At 35.1% G+C, this 27,010-nt stretch overlaps 1 protein-coding gene across 2 annotated transcripts in view; it reads right to left on the reverse strand.

The window, feature by feature from the left end:
- PLCB1 (phospholipase C beta 1) overlaps positions 1-27,010 on the reverse strand; it is a 795,638-nt gene that overhangs the window by 524,123 nt on the left and 244,505 nt on the right. For both annotated transcript variants that reach the window (XM_049779135.1, XM_049779136.1), the window contains exon 3: positions 26,131-26,199. In XM_049779135.1, the coding sequence (XP_049635092.1) occupies positions 26,131-26,199 (69 nt within the window). The remainder of the gene's footprint in view (positions 1-26,130; positions 26,200-27,010) is intronic.

Raw genomic sequence — 27,010 nt, forward strand, 5'->3', positions numbered from 1 at the left:
ATTGCCCTCTTTGAAAGGAAGCTACTTTGTAGAGTTCAGGCTCAGAACTGAGGTTGGAGTAGTCCACCTTACCGAGTATGTACAAGTTATGTAAATTGGAATTCTTAGGTATAAGAGATGTCAATTTTTTCATTATAAGGATCACTTCCAATATTAGATTACTATATGTATAAACTCACATTGTAAATTTTATTCTTGAGTTGTAATCCAACATTATATTATATATATATTGTTGTTGTTAAAATGGCTCCATCATGGTTTAGGGAATTTTTTTGTTGGGTCTTGTATCTTTGAGATATTTTCATTACTATAAGTAACTTTAAGTTAGTTTAAATTTTTTGAGTACATTCTGGAATTGGGAGATGTTCCATATTCCTTTCTGTCAAATTTCTGGCCAACTTCCTACAATTTTTCCAGCAAGCTTAGATTTCTCTTAAAGAATAGTATTAGATGTGACCGAAATGATAACATAGCAGGTGGCATTTGCCTTGCACGTGGCAGACATGGAACTGATCTGGTTCTATAAAACCTGTCCCATCCCTGGCATTCCAGATGATCCTCTGAGCCTGTCAGGAATGATTTCTCAGCACAGAGCCAAGAGTAACCCCAGTGTGCTGTGAAGTGTGGTCCAACACCCCATGAAAAGAATAGTATTAGAACCCATTATATGGACATTAGATGGGCTCATGGAGCATTAATATTTCTAAGTTGTGTTAATGGACAAACCTAGCTATGTTTACAAACTTGCACTGATATTTTTATATTAATCCAACTGCATCTATGTACCATATATACTTGAGTATAAGCCAAGTTTTTCTGTCACAAAATTTGTGCTGAAAAACCTGAACTCGGCTTATACTCAGGTCATATAGGTTATTTGATTCAGTGGGCCCTCACCTAATCAGATGCACGTAGTCTCCAGTCATCTTCTACCGTTTTCTGGAGGGGGAGGTGCTTCAGCTCAGTCCACAAGTCGAGGCCACGCTGAACAGGTAGGCAGCTCGACTGAACTGGATACCACTGAACTAGTTAACCTATAATATTCTGCGTTTTGTAGGAGACCAACAGTAGTGATTATATCTTTGTACTCAGTGATGATGACTATATCTGTGCTGAGATCCTCACATCAGATACAGCTAAAGCTCTGTTTGGACATACAGATGATGATGAGGAGGAATACAGTTTGAAGGATTTTAATCTTTGTGATTTAGCTTGATTACCTATTAAGCTATGATTTTCTGCACTTTATTTGAAGTTTTAAAGTTATTGTTGCTAGTTTACATATTTTAGCAATAAATATTGAAAAACATTTAACCTACTGATTCCTCAATTATTGTAATAACTTTGGGTATATGTTTTTTTTTTTTGAAATTTACCAGTGGCTGCTGCATTTTCCACCTCAGTTTAAACTTGAATCACTGTTCCCACTTTTTAGGGTAAAATTATGAGAATCGACACACTAGAGTCCATTTATATTTGAGTATATATGGTAAGGGTAAGAAAAAATGGGCTCATAATGATGTCCATTCTAGTAACTATTCATGCACACTTTCAGGTCTTGGTTATGTATATGAAATAAGATCAGAAGACTGAATTAATTGTTACAAAAGCAATGAATGTAGTTGATGACAAATAGAATTTCATTTCTTTTATAGTCATCAGGTTAATGTGTACTCAGTAATATCACACAATTTTCCCCAAGTTTAACCATACAATACCACTTTCCAACTACTCTTTATGACATCCCTAATAAAAGTATTTTATGCAAATAAAATGCCAGTTAAGTTCAATGCTTAGTGGCAACCACTCACAATTATGGATTTTCCTAGTAATTCATTGTGCAACAGATGCATATAAAGAACAGACTGAGTAGCACTATTATTTGCATTTCACCCATTTCCCAGTGATACATCACTGAGCTTCTTTTCTAAAAATATTCTTTGCTTCACAGATGTGTAGATGCAATGACCTTTTGTCATATTGAAATAATGGAAGGCAAAAACCAACTCATCTGACTCAGAACTTAAATAAGCCTGGACTCCATTAACAAGGCAGTAACACAGAGCTCCTCACTTACCTTCTGTGTTTCCTGAAGATATAAAGCTCATCCTGAAGTTACTGTGACAAAATACTTAATATAAAGTGATTTTCTCTAAAAGTACCTACTTTACTACTTGGTCTATCATTTAAGATATAACTTGATGACTTAAGTGTGATCACACTTATATATAGTGATGTGTTAGCAAATGCTAACTTAACAGTTATTGGAAAGAAGGAAGGGGAGAAAGAAAGAAAAAACAAAGCAAAGAAAACAGGAATTAATATAATAAAGAACAAATAAAAGGAACTCTAATTTTAGTGTTTTACAATTTCTTAATGTATACACACTCAAAGTCAATTTCAAGCCACAAGTAGATTTGGAAAGAGAAATGTAGTACTGCATTACAACATAATATTTCCAGCTATCAAGTAAAAAACGTTCGAGTAATCTTTAAAGCATAAATTATATTAAGATAATAAAGGTGTTTATTATTATTTCCATTTTCAACTTAATGTACTTACTTCAATATTCATAGTTAGTTGCTGTATTAAACAACTAGGACTGTTATCTGAAAAAAAGCCAACTTAATATTTTATCACTGTTTCTTGTTGAGGTGCAGAAGATAATTTATTGTAGTCACATTATTGTCTTTGCTTCCACTTGCCAGATCAGTGTCCATCCTTCATCATAAGATGTCTGTACCTTCAATGTCAAAAAGAGTTCTGCCTATGTTTTCTTCTATGTACCTTATGAATACAGAAACTTCCTTCATAAAGACATGTAAAGAGCTAAAACAGCAGATTAAAAATGCTCTGCATCACCAATCATCAGGGAAATTCAAATTAAAACAGATGACACTAAATACCATGATTTATGATTTCCAACATCGCAATCAATGTCATTGGACTAAATGCACCAGTTTAGAGACACAGAGTGGCAAAATGGATCAAAAAGCTGAATCCAACATTCTGCTGCCTACAAGAAACACATATTCAGAACAAACTTAGACGCAAAATCAAAGGTTAGAGGACAATCATCCAAGCAAACAACTCCCTCAAACAGGCTGAAGTGACCATATAAATATCAGATGACTAAACTTTAAAGTTAGAAAAGTGGTAAGGAACAAACACGGAAATTTTGTAATAATCAAGGGATATGTATACAGGAAGAAATCACACTCCTAAATATATACGCACCCAATGAGGGATCAGCAAAAATATTTAATACAATTGGTGACAAACATAAAAAAAGACAAAAAATAGCAACACAATATAGTGGGAGACCTCAACACTGCCCTGTCACCCCTTAATAGGCCAATCAAAGTGATTGACCAACTCCACTGCTATGCAAGTGGCTGATAGCACTTGCATTTTCCTGTCAAAAAAGTCATATAAGTAACAATGGTTAAATTGTTCTTGGTAATCTCTGTCAAGAAAAATTCAAGTGTGAAGAATGTTAAACCAGGTGACACAGTTGAATTGCCTGACATTCATTTCAAAGAAAAGTTACTCAACTTGGAACATCTTTCAAAGTTAGAAAGTGAAACTGACAGTTCTCGACATCATTAGATGGAAATCCAATCAGAAAAGGTGACATTTTCATCCACATAATACCATGAAGGAATTCCCTTGCCACCATAAATGGTGGGGAAAACTACTGACATGTAAAGTTTCCAGCCTGTAGAATTTGATAGGCTTCATATGCCTCATGCGCTTTCTAGCTATTTAAGTGGTCTGCCTATATGAATCATACACAGGAATTATGTTTACATGAAATGTGCTCAGAAATTATAGAATAAGCAATTATTATGACAGATTGCTAAAAGGTAAAGTTAAAATACAAAATACCCACAAATGTTATTTTCTATTATTATTTCCATATATATACATATATATGTATATATATATATATATAATATATAACTTTCACCAGTGCAACATTCCTATCACCAATATCCCAAGTGTCCTTCCTCCCCACCCCACATCATCCTGTACTCTAGACAGGCCATTATTATTATCTATTATTATTTCCTGGACTTTTGGTTAATTTTACAAGATAATAAATTGCTTAACTTATCATGATATTCTTTCCATTATTTTTTTAATGCTTATTGTGACCAATGTGAATTACAAGTCTTTAACAGTTATATTTAAGGTATATAGTTGTAGAATTAAATAATTAATGATGGATCTGGATGGTGAAGGATGGAGAGATTTTTCCCTGCCATCCCAGGCACGTGGCTCCGCAACCCCAATTCAGCTGGCATGTCCCAGGTTTAGGTGAACGGTGGAATCAGACTCATTCAGAGACATCAGGAAGCATCATCTTTATTCATGCCCTATCCACCACATGTGTGTGGCCTATATCATAACCTTTCAAGTACAGCCATTCTTCGCTAGCCCTGCATCTTAACTCCTTTCGGCCATCTTCCCTTTCACCTCCATGCTGGCCAAAGACCAAAAGGGCAGAGACCCAAAAAGGGCAGAATCCCCTGGGTCAAAGGCTTTATCTACCTTTTCCAAGATCCCTCCCAGGAATGGGCGGGGTCTTGCAGGTAAGGTCAAGTTACCTAGGGAGAAAGGGTCGGGGATGAGGCTTCATATAGTGACAGTGAATTAGGACCATTCCCACACCAGTGTTATCTTCCATCTACCCCTGTTCCCAGCATGCATAACAACATTATTTTTAAACTATAAAAGTTTTTAGGTACTGGAGTTATAGCACAGGAGTGCTTGCCCTGCATATGGCCAACCAAGGTTTGATTTCTGGTATCCATATGGTCCCCTGAGTCATTCTGGTGTAATTCATCACTGTACATCACCTGGTGAACCCCAAAATCAAAAATAAAAGTTTTCACCATTGAAAAATGGCATGCTATATAAAATATTCCAAAAAATTATGAAAGCTTGCTTTTGCATGCAGCTGATCCAGGCTCAATTCCGAGCATCCCAATTGGTCTCCCAAGTAACAGAAGAAGTGATTCTTGATTTTAGAGGCAGAAGTAACCCTTGGGCATTGCCGAATGTGACCAAAAAACAAAACAAAGCAAATTGTAGGGTTCAGAGCAATGGTACACTAGACAGAATGTTTGCCTTGCACACACTAAACCGGATTTGATTTTTGGGCATCCCATTTGGTCCTGTCCCAAATAGGCACCAGCAGGAGTGAGCCCTGAGTGAAGAGTCAAGATAAACCCTGAACCACATTGTTTGTGGTCCAGAAATCCAATAAATGAATATTGTCTAAACAAATTTTTCCATGAATGGTTTTTATTAAAGAAAAATACTATTGAGAACAAAATTTAGTTAAAACAGAATGATTTATTTTTTTAATTTAGACCTGGTCTACAGAATTGAGTGCTCCATGACAGGAATAAAGAGTAGGGGGCAGTGTGTGGAGGAAAGGAAATACTTTAGTACATGTTGTGGTGTTGGAATGGCATATGCATAAAACCCTATCATTAACAGTATTTTGAGTCACAGTGCCTGAAATTAAATGAAAATATTACTTCTGAATGTTATTATATTATTAAATTATTTTATTATATTTATTATATATTTTATATTATATTTATCAAATTATTATAGACTAAGAAATGCTTATACAACCTAAATTGAAAGCACTTGAGTATGCATTTGTAACCAATTTAAGCAATAAAATAGCAATAAAATAGAAAAGTCTAGGGAATAAATGAAGTACATAAAAAAGATATAAAAAAGGTGAATCTCAATTCAATGGAATAAAAGTTGGATATTTATATAAATTATGAACAACTAAATAAATGGCACTAACATAACTAAAGAAGTTGAAAAATAAATTTGAGAAAACTTAAGTTTTATTTAAGAGTAGAAAAGGTTATAATACTGTCAATGTTTATAATACTGATACACAAAATCACTGCACTTACCAACAAAAGTCACTTTGATCCTCCACCCAAGTCTTTTTCTATTCTGACCTTCTCCCTATGACTTTTTGGCAACTATTCTGAATTACAATGTCAAAAGCTTGTCAGGAACACAGATATCAGATTGATAAAGGTAGGAAATTAAAAATTGTTGACCAAAGAGTTTCAAGATAGAATAAAATAAACTGGATCCTTGTAACATAAAGAGTACGAGTAAATCCAAGATATGTGTGAAAACACACTGATATGGTCATACTGAAAAAAAAATTAATCATGTTAAAATTTAATTATATAATAGAAATGGAAAGAACTTTTTTGAAAATCCAAAATCAATATTAATAAATTACTCGGGGCAGGAGAGATAGCACAGTGATAAGGCGTTTGCCTTGCATGCAGAAGGATGGTGGTTGGAATCCTGGCATTTCATATGGTCCCCCGAGCCTGCCAGGAGCGATTTCTGAGCATAGAGCCAGAGTAACCCCTGAGTGCTGCCAGGTATGACCCAAAAACAAATAAATAAACAAATTACTAATAATTTGGCCACATAATTACAACAAAAATGTATATGACAAATGTTATCTGCAATATCAAAAGATATAAGACAAGCCAGGCTAATAATTTTGCAGCTCTTTGACAGATAAAAAGCTATAAGCTCCTGAAGATGGCTAAAAATATCAAGAAGAAAAAACATTAAGACAAGACTCAAATAGAAAAATGTATATCATCTATGAACAGAAGTTAATAGGCAATAGTTACAATTGACTCTCAAACATATGAAATGATAAATAATTATCATTTGTATAATAGAGAAACATTTACTAAAAGTACATATATAGCATTTCATACCCTAGTGACAAGATAGAAAACTCAATATTACTTTACAGTAATAATGAGGATGAGAGGCTAAAAGATAACTTTGATAATTCAAGAAGAATAAAAAATAATCAAAGGAAAAATGTAGGAAACAAAACCCACTACAAAAAAATAAGCAAAATAAATACCTAAAAATTTATTCTGAAAATGAACCTCTGCACATATAAAAGTAATATGGAAAATATTTGAGGTCATTTCATGCATTTCATGTTTTATTGTTGCAAACTGTGGTCACACATAAAGTAAAATAATGTACACAACCTTAATGTTAATGCACATGTTTCTAATAAGGCACAATGAAGAATAATATGAAATAGTAGTATAAAAAATGAGAAGTAATCTTATCATAATGGAGTACATTTAATATGTGTTGACAACTAATCCTAGTATTACCAGTTTATAATTTAAGAAAATAAGAAATAAAAATGTTAGATAAAGATATTTTGTTTTATAAGGATTACAGTAGTGACAGAGAAAATGTAGAGTTGAAGAGTTTGAACAGGTGTTGAAATGTTTGCCTTGCAAGAATCCAACACAAGTCCAATACTTCCCCCCATATTGTCTCTTGAGTGTTACAAGGAGTGATCCCTGATTACAGAGCCACGGGCAAGCCCTGAGGTCTACTGGCTGTAACCCATAGCCCCACGCCAACCAAATAAGATGTAAATTGCTACAGTTCAATAGTACAAAGATGATAGCTAACATAATTTCAAATGAACTAGATGATTTCATAAGAAGATGACTTTTTCATACGAAAAATTAATACTTAAATCTTTCAAATGAACATATTATTGCTCAGCTATAAAAATGATAATGAAACAATATTTAGCATCATGTTGATATTTAAGGCACATCAGAACACAAACTTGGTCATTTGGTAGAGAAATAGGATAGTTTTTCTTTCATTTATCTCTAAATAGTGCTTTCATAATAAAGTTGTTTCAGGCATACAATCTTCAAATACAAATCCTACCACTAACGTACCCCTTTTTCCACCAGTAGTCCCAGGTTTCCTCCTGCACTTCCAGTCTGCCCCCTTGGCAAACATACAACAAATAAATTTCATACTACTTGGTCATACAAAATGTAGACCACTAGGGGCCAGAGCAGTGGCACAAGCAGTAAGGCATCTATCTGCCTTGTCCACACTAGCCTAGGACAGACCGTGATTCGATCCTCTGGTGTCCTATATGGTCCCCAAGCAAGGAATGCTTTCTGAATGCATAGCCAGGAGTAGTCCCTGAGCATCACTGGGTGTGGCCCAAAAAACAAACAAAAAAAATGTAGAGGACTAACAAATAGAAAGGAAAGAAATTAGAAAATAAATCAATAAAAATATTTTCATTTTATTTTATTTAAACCATTGTGATCTACAAGTCCTTCAGAGTTGAATTTCAGATATACAGTGAGTCAGGGCCATTTCCACCACCAGTACCTACTTTCCTCCACCAATGTGTTCAGAGTGCATCCTATACCACCGCACTTTACACCCTAGCTTGCCAGTATAACAGGCCATTTAAACTTTAGATTGTTAAAGTTTAGTTCTTTTGATTTTATTGTTGTTGACTTTGGCTTGGATATTTAGTTCTGTCTTTTTGTTCATCAACAAGGCACCTAAGACTTGGCACCTGGCCCCCACCCTTTCTTTTTTCTTTTCTTCTTAATTTTATAGAAAAATGCAGATATATGAGATAAAACTCAGTAATTCATATCCCAAGATTCTGTGAATAAGGCAGGAATCCCTATTTAAAAGATAAAAAAAAATAAAAAAGAAACAAACAAAAAAAGGGGAGTGGAAGGTTTTTGCATAGGCATAAAGAAGTTGGGGAAAATAGAAAGGTAAAACCTTTGGCTTAAAAACAGGGTGACCCTACCCATGAAACATCCTGTCAAAAGACCAACTACAGGCTCCTGATATACTAAGTTGTCTAACCCCAAAGTATTTCTTCATGGTCCCAGGAAAAGTTCTCATCAATCATGGTTGTTGCAGTCAGGTTACTTTCAATTAGAGATCTTGGTTTTTGCACAAACACTATGCTAAAGTCAGGTGTCACGGAGCATCTTCTGGCTTCATTTTACTGTTAGGTGGTGATGCAGGGAACTTACCCTGAAAGCAAGTTGATTCTGTTTCCAAGTCATCAGGGTGAATCCATTCTGAAGCAAATTGATGCCAGGGCAGCATTAGGGCCTTCCCCTGTAGTAGTTTGATTCTTTGTGCTGGTGCAAAAAATCAGGGCAGTTCCAAAGATGGGGTCCAAGGTTTGGGGGTGAATTGCTGATATCTGATCGACTAAAGCCTAAGTCAAGTCACTATAACAGAAGTTCAGGGTGAAAACCTCCTCCTATTAAGTAAATATATCTAAAAATATGCAAAGAAAAAATATATATATACCCTTTAAGTTTTAAATACTTTTTTGAAATGTATTTTAAATACTTTTTAAGAATACTTTTAAAAATACTTTAAGCTTTTAAATACTGTGGGATGGAGGATAAAATCTGAATACAGCTTCAGTCTGTGATGTGGTATTGTGTACTCGGTAAAGTGATTTTCATTCATAAACATGTGATGGTATTTCTTAGTGTAGTCATTTCTCTAAATGCATTAATCACTCTTTGTGGTGAGCTACATATAATTAGCCAGTCCTCTGGCCCTTATCTCTATTGTCTCTGGTCATTATTACAAAATGTCTTTTTGTTTTTCTTTTTTATTTCTTTTCTCATTTCTTCCAGGATCTCATGTTTCATGGCATAGAGTTTCTCAAAGTAGTCTCTGATTACCCTTTGGATCTCTGTATTTTCATTTCTAATCCAGTTTATTAAATTTCTCTCTATCTTTTCTTTGTGAGTTTTTCTAGTAGTTTACCAATCTTGTTTATTTTTCAAAGAACCAACTTTTGCTTTCATTGATGTTTCGGGTTGTTTTCTGGGTTTCTACTTCATAATTTCTGTTATAAGCTTTGTTATTTCCTTCTGCCTACTTTTTTGGGTTCATTTTGTTGATTGTTTTCTAATATTATAAGCTTTGTCATTGAGCTTTTTATTTAGGCCCCTTCTTTCTTTCTAATGTGTGCTTGCCACATTGATTTTGAGTCTGTGCTTGTTCTGACTATTCAAAAGTGTTACTTGTAGGCAGACAAATGTTGGATACAGGTTTTTGATCCACTTTGCCACTCTGTGTCTCTTAACTGGAGCATTTGACCCATTGATGTTGAGAGAGATCATTTTCATGGGATCTGTCTTTGTGTAGAAGTTTGGTGTGTTATATAATTATTTGTTTGTCTTGTTTTGTTTTGTCTTATAATTAGAGCTTTCAATTTATCTTTTAAGGCTGGTTTTGAGTCTATAAAGTTTCTGAGCTGCTATTTATCCATGAAGCAATGTATACTTCCTTTAAACCTGAAAGTGAGTCTGGCTGGATGCAGTATTCTAGGACAAGCATTCATTTAGTTGAGTTTTGTCATTATATCCCCCCACTGCTTTCTGGCCTTGAGAGTTTCTTGTGACAGGTCTCTTGTAAATCTTAAGGATGCTTATTTAAATGTAATTTCCCTTTTTGATCTTGCTGCCATCTGTATTGTATTCCTATCTGTGGGATTCATCATTGTGATTAGGATGTGTCTTGGGGAGCTTTTATTTGGGTCTCTTTTAGTTGGTACTCCTTCTCGACTTGCAGGATTTGGTTGCATGCAATTTTTAGCTCTGGGAGTTTCTCTGTAATTATGTCCTTGACTGTTGATTTGTTTCTGAGGGTTTTGTTCCTTGGTTATGGGACTCCACTAACTCTCATGTTTCTGTTGAGTTTATCAAAGACTTCCATTTTCATTTGTTCACATTCTTTGAGTACTTTTTCCATTGTCGAGTCATTTGCTTAAAGGTTCTTTTTCAATCTCTTCTGCTGTATGTACTTGTTCTGTATCTCATCTTCCAGCTCACTAATTCTGTCCTTAGGTGTTGTTACTTGTTGGAGAAGCTTTCCATTGAGGTTTTTATAGTTTTTTATTCCTGTTATTTCAGTTTGTAGTTTTCTGATTTATATCTTTGTGTTCTGTTCAGCTTGATCTATGCTTTCATTGATTTCTCCAAATATCTTCCATATTTCCACTCTAAACTCCTTATATGAGGGGCTAAGTAGGTGGTTGGGAGTTTTTGGGTCATCAGAACTGCCATTTTCATTCTCTATGCATTGTGTTGTTCTGAGTTGTTTCCCATTGCCACACTTGTAGTGTAATTTTTGCTATGTGTTGTGGTGCAGTTCATAGGCTTGAAGATGCATGTTTATATTAATACTAATTTATTTTTATCTAGTATTTATCTAGTATACTAGATTTTATCTATTATTCATATATAAAATTCACCGTTAAAGAGAATTAATAAAGAAGCATATTTTCAAAATCTATGAAAATAAATATATCATTATCTACAAATCTAGATAAATTTACTTATGGAAAATTAAAAAAGTCAATAGTTCATTTCTCAAATTAATAATATAAAGAACAAACCAAATAGAATTCAATGGAGATATATTTCATAACCACTAAATAAATGAATTGCTTATAATTAATTATTTACTTGAAATTAAAAATAAATAAGGTCATATAATAAAGAACCTATAATAAGGAAACTCAGCATTCCCTCCTTCCCTAAATTATTTTACCTTACACATTTTTATTTAACAATTTCTTCTAGTTTTACAGGGCACTCATTTGAGAAACTTACATATTATTTTTAGGTCTTCTGTCTCCCCATTTATTTGCAACAGTGATCATCAAGTTTTTCTTATAGCTCAACTTCTAACTTAAATCTCTAGTGTTTGAATATAAATTAAAATGTCAAGATGCATATGGATGATAAAGCACCAAAATATAGAAAACAATGTTGGAATGTAAAAAGAAAAGGCAGATTTTCTGACTATTTAGCTCCAATGCTATTTAACTGATGACCAACAACAAGCACACAATTTAACTAAATAGGATATATTTTATATCCAAGGAGTCTATTAAGTTTCTTAAAATTAGAAACAGGCCAGAGAGATAGCATGAAGGTAAGGCAATTGCCTTTCATGCAGAGGGTCATTGGTTCAAATCCCAGAGTCCGCTATGGTCCCGAGGGCCTGCCAGGAGCAATTTCTGAGTGTGGAGCCAGGAGTAACCACTGAGTGCTGCAGAATGTGACCCAAAAGCAAACAAACAAACAAACAAACAAAAATATCCTCCTTTCTCTGGGGCCGGAGAAATAGCATGAGGTAAGGCATTTGCCTTTCATGCAGAAGGTCGGTGGTTCGAATCCTGGCATCCCATATGGTCCACCGAGCCTGCCAGGAGTGATTTCTGAGCATAGAGCCAGGAGTAACCCCTGAGCGCTGCCGGGTATGACCCAAAAACCAAAAAAAAAAACAAACCCTACTTAAATCTTATACCACTAAAAAAGAGATAGTTCGATGGTTAAGGTGCATGTTTCATATGTTGCTGATCCTAGAACGACAGGGTCTTCCAAGCATTACTCTGTGCAATCATTAAGCTGTTAGGTACCACCTGGTGTGATGAATATGGTCTTTAGCACCACATGACATGAGAAGCTCTCCTTCCTCAGACCCTTCCATTGACCCACTAGCATGGTTGTCCAAGATGCCCAGGAGAAGTTCCTTAGTCTCCTGAGCATCCCTTGAGAGGCCTTGTTAACCCAAAATATTTGTCAAGTAGGAAAATTTTACAAAATAATGATCTTTAATTAATTTTTATCAATCATCAGTGATATTTCTTCAGGTACTTGAAATAATAATTTTGATTTTGCAGTGTTCACATTCAGAACACAAAAGATCCACTAAATAGGTACTTTCATTCCTGAAAAAATAATTACTATGCATTAGATATCACATCTAATATAGACTTCTATTTGCCTTTCAAAATGAAAAGCATTTAAAATTTCTCAGTGATTTTCTATTTGAAAGTTAGAAAAAATTTTGCAATAGATGCTCTTGACTTCCTTCTACACTATTAACCTGGTTTACAAATTAATATTACTAGATCAGACATGATATAATAAATCTATTTTAGGTATGTACATTTCATATCCAGGACAAATATTAGTCTTCATAATTTGTTTGTAATTACAGCCTGTATTAAAATATATTCCACTACTTATCCTATTGGACTACATGTCAAATCACAATCCAACTTACTTTAGAACATATTCTCCAACAAGAAATATATTCAAATAACATAAAATCCCAATTATTTATCATGCTAGCTCACTGATAAGAACCCAAAATTCAAACCCGAAACAAAGAGAGAATACCAAATATAACATAACTTCCAAAAGAACTCTGGCCAACAGGTAGTACTCAAAAATGAAAGAAAACACTTTCAGGAGCTCTCAGTTAATATATGTACATGGGTTAAAATTTGGGTCTCTTTGACATCAGTCCCTGCTTTTTCCTTTGAAAATATTGCTTACTATTTTGGTTAAAAATCTCAGTGTTCAGAAAGGGATACTAATGTGTTTTAACTAAAAATAAATCACTCTAAAATTATTGGATTATCAGGAAAATGAAATTATCAGTTTGCATATCCAGACAATTATCTCAATAAGAATTATATATCGCAAGTGGTGAGTTGCAATGATACTTTCTCTCTGTAGAATGGTGACTGTAAAGATAAGTACATTTCAAAGTCATTTCTGTAGTTAATAGATAAAAAGTGGATTTTCATGGGGAGCTTTAAATACCAGAGCCATAAATGAATAAATCTCCTGCTATAACATAACTCACAGTAGTACACAAATTCAACTATAAATAGGTAAGTTATGCAACTCTAGCTTGTGTTTGTCTACTACAAAAAAACCCATGTAAATATGAGTTATATAATTTTAACTCCATAAAATGTATTAGTAATTAGCTAAACTATATTCAATAAAATATGCAATGTACGTACAAAGTAGTTGTGTTAATTGTTTTGCATGCAGCTAGATGAGATAGAGTAGCCAGATGTGATAAATATAAGGACTGCTTTGGAGGGAGATTTGGGACATTGGTGATGGGAATGTTGCACTGGTGATGGGTGGTGTTCTTTACATGACTGAAACCCAAACACAATCATGTATGTAATAAAGTTGTTTAAATAAAAAAAACATCAGAGGTGTGGAAACTAAATCTGAGAGATGTGGGATAACTTTGGGGCTATCTGACAAAAAGTTTGACTATCTTACCCAAGAATTAGAAAATACTTAACAGTTACACAGCATTATATATTTAAAATATACAGAGAAACAAGAATGTGTATGAACATTTTGGCTATGAAAACATGTACAAAGGAAGAACATCTACAAAAGAAGAAATTATTATTTCTGAAATAAATTTAACTACGTCTTTATCCACTTGGAACAAGAGTGTTGCTTTATTTAAAAAATACTGATCAACCTTTAAGATTCATTATGAAATAATATTTTGCAATGAGGGATGCAGTTATGGGTGGAGCTGTATCTCCCCCAAACTCATGTTAACAGCCTAATCAATGTCCTTCCACATGCTACTATATTTTGGGATAAAGCCCTTAAAGAAGTAATTTGGTAACAAATGAGATCATTAAGTTAGTCTCTAATTCAATATAACCTGCATCCTTCTAAGGAGAGGAAATTATAACAGAGATAGGGACAGAAAAAGGAAGATATGATGACCACAGGAAAAGGCCTGTCATCCTCAAGCCAGGAAGACAGGCTTCAGAAGAAAACAACACCTCTATCTCAGACTTCTAGTCTCCAGAATTGTAAGAAATTAAATTTCTATTGCTTGTGCTGCCCAGTCTGCTGGGCTTGCTTATGGCTATTTGATGACACTATGCTTCTGAATTAAATATTGCTGGTTAAGTTGAAGGAAAATTAATAAGCAGTTCCATTAACAAGTGAGTATCATAGAAAAATTATTAGTACTTTTGCCATGTCGAAAAGAGAAACCCTCTAATTAAACGGATATTCTTTTTCTTTAAAACATCAGTTTCGATATTGCATCCTATATGGTCCCCCGAGCCTGCCATGAGAGACTTTTGAGCGCAAAAAGCGAGGAGTAACCCCTGAGCAGCGCTGGGTGTGACCCAATCCACCCCAAAACAAACAAACAAACAAACAAAAAACAACAAAAAAAAGAAATAATTTAATCTCAGCTATATCCACAAGATGGCGTATGATTGCATTTTAACAAATTAAAACTGAGAAATGCTTCTTAAACGTAACGTGTATCATTGCATGTAGAATAAAATAGATTTAGGTTAAAATTGCCTCAGATAGAAACAATAATGAACTAAATCATAGTGTACTGAAAAGACCTGTAATTCGTTAACTCATGTTACTAATCTTGTCTTCAACAAGAGAGATCTGCATAACAAAAAGAAGCTTCTGTCTGCCCAGCCTCTCACCTACTATTACCACTTTGACAGAACTCTGCCCTCCTTGTGTCTTCCATCATTATACCCAGATCCTTTTGAACTCTTGGCAATAGAGTACCAAAACAGGTCCTTTTTATTATTTAAAAGAGAGCATCTTTACTCACTGACACACTTCAGTTCATGTGCTTCATAGATGGGCAAATTCATGTTGAGTAATGTAGGCACTGCTCCAATGCTTATATCCAACCGCTGAGACATCCCAAAGTCTTCTCAAATTTGCTATTTTACATCAACACAGCAGCAACAACATGAGCCTATGTGTGATTTCTTTTAATAACAGTTAAAGGTTTTTACCACTAAAGAAAACATTCTCTACTGTAATAGCGCTAAACATCTATTCACTATTGAATGGCCATGTGGATGAGATGCGAAACACAGAAGAGGTTAAAACACAAAGATCTACCAAGGAAACCATTGCTTACCACCATCCCCCACAGCCTCCTGATATTTCTGCTACCAAATCTCTGACTAGTTATATAAAGGTTTTTGTTTCCAAGGAAACCACTGACATCTATGGAATTTAATGAACATAGAAAAGGAACTATGCCATATAATTTACATCTGGAGATAAATGTGAATAGCTGTCAGAACCATTATACACACAGATCATTCTGAGAATTTTTAGTCCTAGTTTCCTTCACTTAGTACAGATGTAAATAAACACACATTTATGGAAATATCATGACAAAACAATAAAAATCCAAAGCCACCACTAAAAAAATTATTGCATATACCCCAATAAATTCAGAAAGAATTGACGGGACAGAGCGATCCCAGGCACCATCTGACACTCAGAAAGAACACAAGTAGGTACATTTCCAATACCTCCAACATCACATGTCTGAACACCAAGGTTCACAACATGTCAAGTACAGCCAGAAGTGATTTCCAGGTCAGGAGCATGATTATGAACGTTCTTTCCGCAAAACAAATGGTTAGAATCAGGAATATGGGTAAATTGTTAGAATCCGTTTTTCACTGATTTTTTTTTCAGCGAAAAAAAAAAAAAACGAAACTGTTACTTGGATGCAAAAGATTTTTTTCCCCAAATCTAAAGTATCTACATTAAATTTTCTGCCTATGATTTCACTCTGCTCTCAATAGTGAAAGCTATATGAAGTTGAAAAACAGCTTATAATCAGCAAAGGGGGACAACAATAATGAAGCACTCATTTCAACTCCAGGCTTCATTGGATGAATCATTGAAATTACTGTTATATAACATCCGAATAACGGCTCGTTATGTGATTTCTATATTGGCATGCAGATTCCATGAGGAGCTATTTGAGACTTAACAACCCTTAAATTAATGGTCTATGTTAATATTAGCATAAACAACCACGGTATAAGGCAAATGATGTAAATCCTAAAAAGTAGTATCTGCATTAAAATCACACGTTAAAAACTATAAAAAAGAGCTAGAAGACAATTTCACCATTTTATTCAAATGCCAATTTCTCCTTATTATATTGGATCTCTGACTTCTCTAGGGCTTTACGGATAGCTCTCTTTTGTATTCTTAGAAACTGGAAATGTTTCGATCTGAATAACGTGCACACTTATGGCTTATTGTCTTTAACCACATTTATACTAATGTGATGTGATACCAATGTACTCATTTATTTGTGGAACAATTTTTTCCCCAAACTAAAGCTCTGAGTTAGCAATGATTTCCCCATGCTCCACTCCTTTCAGTGCCTATAGTTCACCATTGTACTTTTGAGTTTTATGAATCTGATCATTCTAGGGACCTTAGGTTAGCAGAATGCTAAAATATCTGCCATATAATGACATTCTTACTTCACGATCATTATCATTATCTTTTTTAGCCTATATCACGATTCCCTTTTAGGATAAACTACTAGCACATTTTTATATGTTTATTCATTGGTGGATGAACATCTGGTCTGTACTGTTTCCACATTTGCATTATTGTAAGTAATATTGATATGAATATTGGTGCATTGGGTATTTTCAAGTTCCTCCTTTCAATTCCTTTGGGATTTGGTTGTTTTTCTCATCTCTTCAAAGTCTAAATGGTGGAAGTTTCAGCATTCAGACTTTGCATGAGGTCAACCAAAAATCAAATCCAGGTATCTCCTATGGTCCCCTGGTTCTGGTACCAAAAGAGATAATTAGTGTAGTGCCGGGAGTAATCCCTCAGTTTAATTGGCTATAGCCACCCTCTGACTCCTTACAGAAAATTCTTGAAGTTTCAGAACTCAGACAACAGTTCTTTATTTTTGCTCCTATAGTTCATTAAAACAACTCATTGTCTTTGTCTAACAGAGATCTAAAACTTGAAATGTCCAAATTCCAAACCAATTTTTTAATTTTTTTATAATTTTTATTTTGATCATAGTGGCTTACATATTGTTGACAATAATATTTTAGGTACATATTTACATAAAATCAGGGGAGATTCCCATCACCAATTTGTCCTCCCTACATCTCCGTTTTTGTCCTACCTCCTATATCATCTTCCCTCACCCCCAGGGCTACTAGAATATGTGGTCCCCTCTGTACCTAGCCTACTACTTAGTAGTCTTGTACCTGTTTGGTCCTGGTGCCTCCCTTATTCCCCCCTCTAACTGGGAGGCAGGGCTAGCTAGTCCAAACCAATTTTTTTTCTATTTAAATTTGTTTAATCCTTCCCATCAGGAAAAGGCAATGTAATTCGAACATTTGCCAGAGTCAAAAAATACTACACTTGGTTATTGAATTATTTATTTTCTTTAATACCTATATGTAAAGCATTGACAAATCCTATAATGCCATCCTCAAAGCCTACTAAGATTCTCAGGTATCTTTATCAGCTCTGCTCTTTTATTCAAAATGCATCATTAACAATACTTCCCCAGATATTGGTATCTCTTACTTGGTTGACATACTTGCTTTAAAAATATTTTATTTACTTTTAAAACCATAAATAGTTATGTTTTGTATTTTATTTTATTTTATTTTTGGTTTTGGGCAAAACTTAGTGACGCTCAGGGTTTACTCCTTGCTATGCACTCAGAATTCGCTCTTGGCTTGGGGGACCACATGGGATGCTAGGGGATTGTACAAAGCAGACACCTTACCATTTGTGCCACTGCTCCAGCCCTGATGTTTTGTATTTTATTTATTTATTTACTTATTTATGCAACATTGGACAGTGTTTAGGGCTCATTCCTGGCAAGACTTAGGGGATCATTTAGGGTGGCAGGAGTCACTCCCAGATAGATCAGATGTAAGACAATCACCCAAACCACTATAGGAACCAGTAATAATTTAAAAAACTATGATATTTTGCTATATCTTCTTTCAGATCTTTGAGACTCTTCTCATTTATTTTTCAATGGAAAAGCTGAGAGTATAGATTTAATACAATATACAGAGAGTAGAAGTTTTGGATTTTCTAAACCCAGAATATCCTTGTAGGTCAAATTAATGGGGCCTCTGATTATCTTTTGACTTTCCACTACTATCTTTCCTTTTGGGGGGTGGGGTGGGGAGGGAGTTGGGTCATGCCTGATGGCACTCAGGGATTACTCCTGGCTTTGTGCTCAGAAGTCGCTCCTGGCAGATTTGAGGGACCAAACAGAATGCTGGAAGTTGAACCAGGGTCTCTCCTAGGTTGGCCACATGCAAGGTAAATGCCCTACCTTTGTGCTGTAGCTCTGGCACATTACTGTCTCTCTTACACTATCCAGAAGCTATGAGCTTCCTAGCTACCACCAGAATATTTCTAAATTATAGTCTTTACTCTTGCTCTGTCCTTAGCCCAGAAATTTCCTCTCACATTTAATAACTGTCTCTACTCATATGATCTCATGGTCTCAAGAGAACTTCATCTATGTTTAGAGATCTACAAATATAAAACGTTTTTACCATCATGCAATGAGTTTCCTAACCTGCTTTGCCTCAAGCAAAGTTATCTACTATTTATTTCCACCACCAATGGAGTATTGGGAGCCTACTTCTAGAACTAAATGCTGTGATATATATATATATATATATATATATATATATATATATATATATATATATATATATATATATATACACACATAATTTTCTAGCTATGATCAGTGATACCAGTTTGCTGCTTGAAACCTACCAAGTTGAAAACAATTATCCAAGAGTAATCAGAGATTAGAAATTCTGAATTTCTAAATCTTTTCTCCTCCTTTCCTTCATTCTTCATTCCCCTTTCCTCCTCTTCTTCCTCTTTCTCCCTCTCTTCTACTACTGGTACTCAGAGAGCTAGAATCCTCAGCCAACCTGGCAAGCGATTCAATGCAAAACTCGTGAACACTGTATCCATGAATATTGCCAGGAATAGCCCCCAAAAATGAAAGCCATAGTCATTCTACGGGAATGCACTCAGATGCGTGGGGTAACAGGTAACACTGTACTATCTCATGGACTCTATATGTTTTCTCATCTAGTACTTTTAGTATTTCTTGAGATTGTATTTGCAGGTACTATTGGTTCACTGTTCCTAAAAAATAATGCATAATAGACGAGTTTTTAAAATTTTCCTATATAAGCTGTCTGTCCAATATCTAGAGCAGTACATAACACATATAGAAAATAACTGGCTAGTGTCTGAGCAATAGAGAAATTACTTGAAATCAGGGGGGCCAAAGTGATTGCACGGTGGTAAGACATTTGCCTTGCATGCGGCTGACCCAGGACAGACCTCAGTTTGATTCCCTGGCATCCCATATGGTTCCACAAGCCAGGAGCGATTTCTGAGTACAAAGTCAGGAGTAACCTCTGAGCATCACTGGGTGTGGCCCAAAATTTAAAAAAAAAGAAAAGAAAAAAGAAAAGAAATTACTGGAAACCAACAATCCTATATGTATAATACAAGCACTTCTTAAAATTTAATTTAGTTTTATCTCAAGGTAATTCAGGTGGCTTTATATATCACTGCAGAAAAATATTGGTCAGAAAAATAATACAGGATTTATTGCACACAGTCAACTCCTATTTAATCCATATCTGATCTCCCAAAAGGAAGTATGAGCTGAGCACAGAGCCTGGAGAAAGTCGTGAGCCCTGTCAGGTAGGATCTAAAATAAGGAAATAATCAAAATTTTAAAATAATTTATTCATGACCTCGTAATTTCTAAAATATAATATCATGATTCTTACGTTGTATAATATTATTGTATATTATTATTAATGCATTATTATTAATATATATTTTATATAATATAATAATGTATTATATTCTTGTTTCTTACATGGCAATGAAATGATTAGCTGTAAGCTAAACTCAGGAGGCAACTGTATTACACACAGCAACTAAAACTATAGAAATTGTTTTCAATGAGACCACTGCTTGCTTTTTCAGATTTGAATGTTGGTGTCATAGACCTTTCTATGACAGAGTTCCTAGAAACTTGAGTTTGCTCCCTGAGAAGCAATTCTTGAACTGCTTTCTAGGAGTAAATCACAAAATAAAACTTTATTCCCCTTTTCCCCTTTAGTTGCATAGCACCTTTCCTAGGTTATAATGACTCCCCACCTTTTTTTTTCAAAGTTCACCTCATTTGCTCTGACTGAAGTTTCACTTCAGACTTGATATCACTTTAAAGTCATAAACATCAGTTTATGTTCAAGAGACTGTAGTGATAGTACAGAAAGTTAGGAGCTTGTCTTGCAAGTGGCTGGCACAGGTTCCATTCCCAGCACCATCTATGATCCTCTACCAGGAGTAGCCCCTGGGCAGAGAGCCAGGAGTAAAGCCGGATGTACAGCCAATTGTATGCCAAAACACATGAATAACAAATAAAAAATGTTTGATGAAGAAACTTGGGCCTGCATTACTTTCCATTTTAAAAGCTGTAATCAAAGGTTAATGGAACTTATTTATCCACCTGTACTTGTGCACACCTGCCCATAACTCACAAGGAAGTCAGAGCAGAGGCAGAAGGAACAAGCATCTCCAGCTACTAAATACTTTATAACAGGCTGAACCCCAAACCCACAGCTATACACTTCTAGTCCCATCTACTATTCATTGGACATAGGATGAAATATGACATTGACATCTTCAAAAACAAATAAACTATGTTCTATTATTTATCTATTTATTTATTTTGGTTTTGGGTCACACCCGGTGATGCTCAGGAGCTACTCTTGGCTATGAGCTCAGAAATCGCTCCTGGCTTGGGGGACCATATGGGACGATGGGGCATTGAACCGTGTTCGTTCTAGGTCAAGAGAATGTAAGGCAAAAGCCCTACTGCTGTGCCACACACACACTGCTGTGCTATGTTCTTGATTGTCATTTCTGAAATCTTTGTAACATGGACCAAAGTAAAATATTCTATTTTATGTTGTGACCCAAAAGTTATACCCACAAATATGAAATAAGAGCTTCTTTTTCTTTTATTATTCATGTAAGAAAAAGAGCTCCAACAGGTTTTGCACAAGAAAATTCTATTTTTCATTCTAGTCAAATCTATTTTATTTTATTGATAGTTTAGGTGAGCCACTAAATTTATTTGCTGAGTCAGAAACTGCTCTACTCCATCTTATAGATCAATCAGAAACCATAATGACTGACATTCTCTTTCAAAGCAAATGTTAGTTGAAATGAAGGACCAGAGATTTTGGGTACATAACCTATAAATAATGCACAAATTCTTGTAGTCCAACTTTTCTATCTACGTCACAAATGTGGGAAGATGACAGAAATAGTGGAAGTGCACAATTAAAGCATAAATATTTTTTGGTTTAAAAAAGATTAAATATTTGCTTTGTTTTGTGTGTCAACATTTCAATTAAAAATATCCTAATTTCTCTACTGTGACTAATTTCAAAACTGTAACTTAGACAGATTACATGAAAGCAGACCTGAATTGTATGCATATGTTGTGTTGAAAGTCAACATTTAAAATTCATTAACAGGACAACACATTGAAGTTTTTCCATTTCCTATAAATGTTATTTCAAAGCACAGCAGGCAAAGAAAACAGTTCATCCTCAAATAACTTATGAATTTTTATGTAGGCAGATATGTGAGAAACAAAAATTATACATATCTACATTATCTATATAATATGATACATGATAACTGATCCTGCTGTGGTCTGTAAATCTATACAAAAATTTCTCATGTAACATTACCTTTCCCCTCTTAGGCTTTCAAATTTTTTCACTTTATATTAATATTTTCACATTGTTTTAATTTTCTACTCTTAGTTCTGTTGTTTTTGTTCCAGTAAATTTTGTAGATTTCTCTAATTTAGTTTTTCTCTTCAGAACCATGTGTCAAAGCTGGAGAAACAGCGCAGTTGGTAACAAACCTACCTTGCAAGTACTCAACCACAGCACCCAATATAGTCCCCCAAGCACTATTTGGGATGTTTCCTGAGCATGGAGCCAGAAGTAAACCCTAAGAATAGTAGGGTGTGGCCCAAAACAAAACAGAAGCATATACTTCTTATCTGAGGCTCTTATATAATAATCATTCTAGATACAGGGGTCTCAAACTTGCAGCCCTCCATTTGTGGCTCTGACCTAGGGGAATCTTTTTTGTTTTGTTTTGTTTTAGTTGTTTGGGTCACACCCCCAATGTTCAAGGCTTACCACTGACTTTGCACTCAAGGATCACCCCGACTTTTCCTCCTGCAGCCCCCAGGTAAATTGAGTTTGAGACCCCTGTAAAATATTCTAGAGAAAAATAATTCATTTTGCCTCTGCCATATAAAAGCACTTCCATGTGAGAAAACTGTAACCTGTCAGAGGTAGCTAAAGGAAAGAAAGATTTGGAGATGGTGAAGGTGAATAGAAAGCAGACTCGTGAGAGAAAAAAGCACTTTCTTCCTTGAAGATATTTTGAGCTTTAGAATATGATTTCTTCACCCGAACATAGAATAACACTGAAAATTTCAAGACACTCCATCTTTTTTAATACAGGTTTTTTTTTTTATTTTGACCTGGTATTCTATTTCAACATAATGGTTGTTAGGCTGATATTAGGAGGAACTTTTTCCTCATTTGTCAATCCACATAGTCCCTTTCAACCAAGTCCCTCCATAACTTAATTATTAATATTTCCAAATTAAGAGAACTACTGAAGATTGACTTCTTGCCAACCTGACTTGAAATTTTCATTAATAATGAATTTGAAAGACTCATAACAGAAACAATAGTGGTTAATAATCATCAAATGCTTATAAGTTATAATAATAACTGAGGAAAGATACAAAAGTACATTTTGCTGCAAGTGAAATTAGCAAAATTCTGATGCCCAAACCACACTAAATCCTTTAGTAGTAGCATCTCTGTGAGTAAGAAGTGTGTTTAAGTGTTTCTTAAAGCTCTGCTGAGTTTCAAAAAGCAGGTTATTTAAGAACTCCATGGGCCGGGGTCGGGCGGTGGCGCTGGAGGTAAGGTGCCTGCCTTACCTGCGCTAGCCTAGGAGACGGACCGCGGTTCGATCCCCCGGCGTCCCATATGGTCCCCCAAGCCAGGAGCGACTTCTGAGCGCATAGCCAGGAGTAACCCCTGAGCGTTACCGGGTGTGGCCCAAAAACCAAAAAAAAAAAAAAAAAAGAACTCCATGGGCCAGCGAGGTGGCGCTAGAGGCAAGGTGTCTGCTTTGCAAGCACTAGCCAAGGAAGGACTGCAGTTTGAACCCCCGGCATCCCATATGGTTTCCCCAAGCCAGGGGCGATTTCTGAGAGCTTAGCCAGGAGTAACCCCTGAGTGTCAAACGAGTGTGGCCCGAAAAAAAACAAAACAAAACAAAAAGAACTCCCTGATTAAGGTTTTTAATGACTCATTTTATTAAATCCTCATGAGAAGTTTTCGTCCTTATTAGCATCATCATAATTTAGCCAATGAGGAAGAAATCTGAATCCCACCCCCCCAAAAAAAGTCACCCAGGTAACTTGAAGAGAACGAGGCTTGGAAAATAGTATTATAGAAGATTGGGATTCTAGAACTTCAACATGGAATAGGAAAGAAAAAAAAAAGCCTGGAACATCAACAGTTATAGAAAAGCAGCTTTTAATGAAAACAACTGTCTCCCACCAACCGTAAAGCATTTTATGATCTAATAGTAGCTTATCAGGTGAATACGACATAGAATCACATTCTATTCATTTATCGACATTCAATAGACCTTTATTAAATCACATTGTAAGTAAAACACACTGATAGGCTGGCTGTGTACTGCAATAAAAGAGGCATATTCAGATCTGAAAAGAACGCTTGAACAGCAAACGTTCCTCTCCGTGGAGCAGAGGAATGCATTGTGGTTGACTTCTAAAACTAGAGACAATGCAGTCTGAGGTAGAGGAAGCCACTTCTAACCAATACTGATATTCAAATTCCAAGGCAGACTAATATGTTTTGTGTTAAAGGGCACCTTTAAAATGATGTTGGCAATATGGTTCTTGGAATTAACAGGCTTAGACAAAACTTGGCTAAAATGTTGTGAAGAGAGGAAGACAAATATATTCTTTCCTACACTGACAACTGTGAATAATTTTGAATCATTAACATTTCATTAGAGATGATAAGCCTGACACAAAAATAAAACCACAATACTGAAACTCCATTATATAACCAAGATTAATGTAAATAATAGACTATTTTCACATGAAACATTTACAGACACTTTCCTGTGAATAACTCTAATTTTTCTTGCTTTATTTTCCACTTCTTTGGGAGACTATTTCAACATTCTAATTAGAATTAACCCTTTCTTTGAGCATTGCTATGCCAGAATTTTCTACCAAATGTCGCATTGTGAATGGGAAAAATATTATTCCAGGTAACTTCCTTTTCTTGATGCATTTCCAGAGCAACAAATGATTTTTGAAGCTAAAGAAAGTATTTTCACTTTTTAAGAATACAACAAAAGTTGCAGGTGGATATGCAATGAGAAAATCACTAGTTGTATATCAATTTTGGAAAGAAAAATAGAGTTCCTGACTGACATCTGGAGTTGTGTTTGTCAAATTTCTCTCTGCTGAAACGAATGTATTTAAAGCACCCAACTGCAAGTAGAACAAAGTGTAGCTTGCCATTCGAATGGCCAGTCAGCACATTCTGCTCCTATTCTTTTTAAGATAATATAAGTTAAAAAAAAATGCATGTGTCTACAGCACATATAATATTTCAAAATAATTTTCAAAAATAAACAAAATGATCCAGCTGCTTGGATGCTTTCCTAAGTAAAAATTTCAAACCAAACAAAACTCTTTTCCACAAAACTGAGCCTGAATCATGCTTGCAAAAAGATTTTACACACATTGGCTTCATGAATAGGATGACTTCATGGCAAATCAGTTGAGAATTAAAGGTTCTTGCTTATTGTGCGTCAAGGCTAGTTCAAGAGGTTCAAGGAATTTCTCATATTAATTACAATCATATTTTCAATATATTATTAATAAACAATAGCTTTCTTTGTTTCTGAGCTAGACACAAGCATACTCAGGGCTTTTGCTTGGCTCTGTGCTCAAAGAACCTCCAGGCAGGGCTCAGAGAAACATATGTGATGCCATGGCTCAAACAGTCATCTGCAAGCAAGGTAAGTATCTTATCACACTATACTATCTCTTCGGCTACATTACCTAATAACTTTGACATTTTTGTTTTGTGTTTTATTTTTATTTTCAAATAATACTAAAATTAGAGAGCATGAGGTAGTACCAATGTCCCATGGGTTATTTATTTGTTCAGTTTTTTTCCTGTAACCAAAGTGGATGTGTTTAGGGCATGCTGGTCGTTGGAGGCACTAGCTGCTTCATTGTGTTTTACAACTCTGACATCAGAGAAGCATTTAATGGGCAATTAATGGAGACCATGACACAGCTAGAGTATCAAGGCAGCATCTGGTGCATGTGCAGTGCTCTGCTGCCTACCTTGGGAGCTCTGGCATGTTTCCCACATCTGGCATCCTTGACAAGGCTGAGATCTAACAGCTCCGTCTCCTGAAAGGCAAACATAAGAAATCATTAAGCATCGGCACAGATAACTTTTCTTTGTTTTATATCATTGACATCATTAGGGAAGAACATTATCTGGAGACCTGCCTCAAGATTTCCTGTCAGTTGAGATCTGCTTGCACCTTGCATCACATCCCAATTGAATTAGAACAGCAAAAAACAAAAACAAATAAACAAAAGCAAACAAACAAAAACAGAAGACCTATAGTCTCAGACTAATTTTCTACTTCTAGAAATGATAGAATGCATAAAATATATCAATAATTTATATAATAAATTCCAAGTAAATAGGGGTTTGTAAGAGCAATATAAACTGAAAACCATTCCTAAATCTTGTCGAATTGGAACTTCTTGTTCTACTCTTTGAAAAATAATCTTAAATCACTCTAAGCACAGCCTACGAGTGAGCCTTGAGAAGGGCAAGAGAGGAAGGGTGGAAGGAAATGTCCCCAGCAACTCACAGGAAGCCCAGCTCACCAACCAAGGGAAAAAATTGATTTGCTTTACTTTAGAATCACTTGGTTTTTAAACCATCACCTTTCAACTCATCCATTCAACATATATTACTTAATAATCACTATATTAAAGTCATCCTAGAGCACCAAACATAGAAGATATGATTAATTCTCAAAATAATATTTATATCAAATGGGAAGGAAGTTGTTTTAGAAAAGCATAGTCGGATTGTGGCGAGGGGGATGGAGATAACTCCAAAGCAAAAGCACATGCTTGAGTTTGATCAAGCATAGCATGGTTCTCCAAGGACTGCTGGGTAGGCCCAAGCACCACACCACTG

This window comes from Suncus etruscus, chromosome 9, assembly GCF_024139225.1.
Source record: "Suncus etruscus isolate mSunEtr1 chromosome 9, mSunEtr1.pri.cur, whole genome shotgun sequence".
In the NCBI taxonomy this organism is placed as follows: Eukaryota; Metazoa; Chordata; class Mammalia; order Eulipotyphla; family Soricidae; genus Suncus; species Suncus etruscus.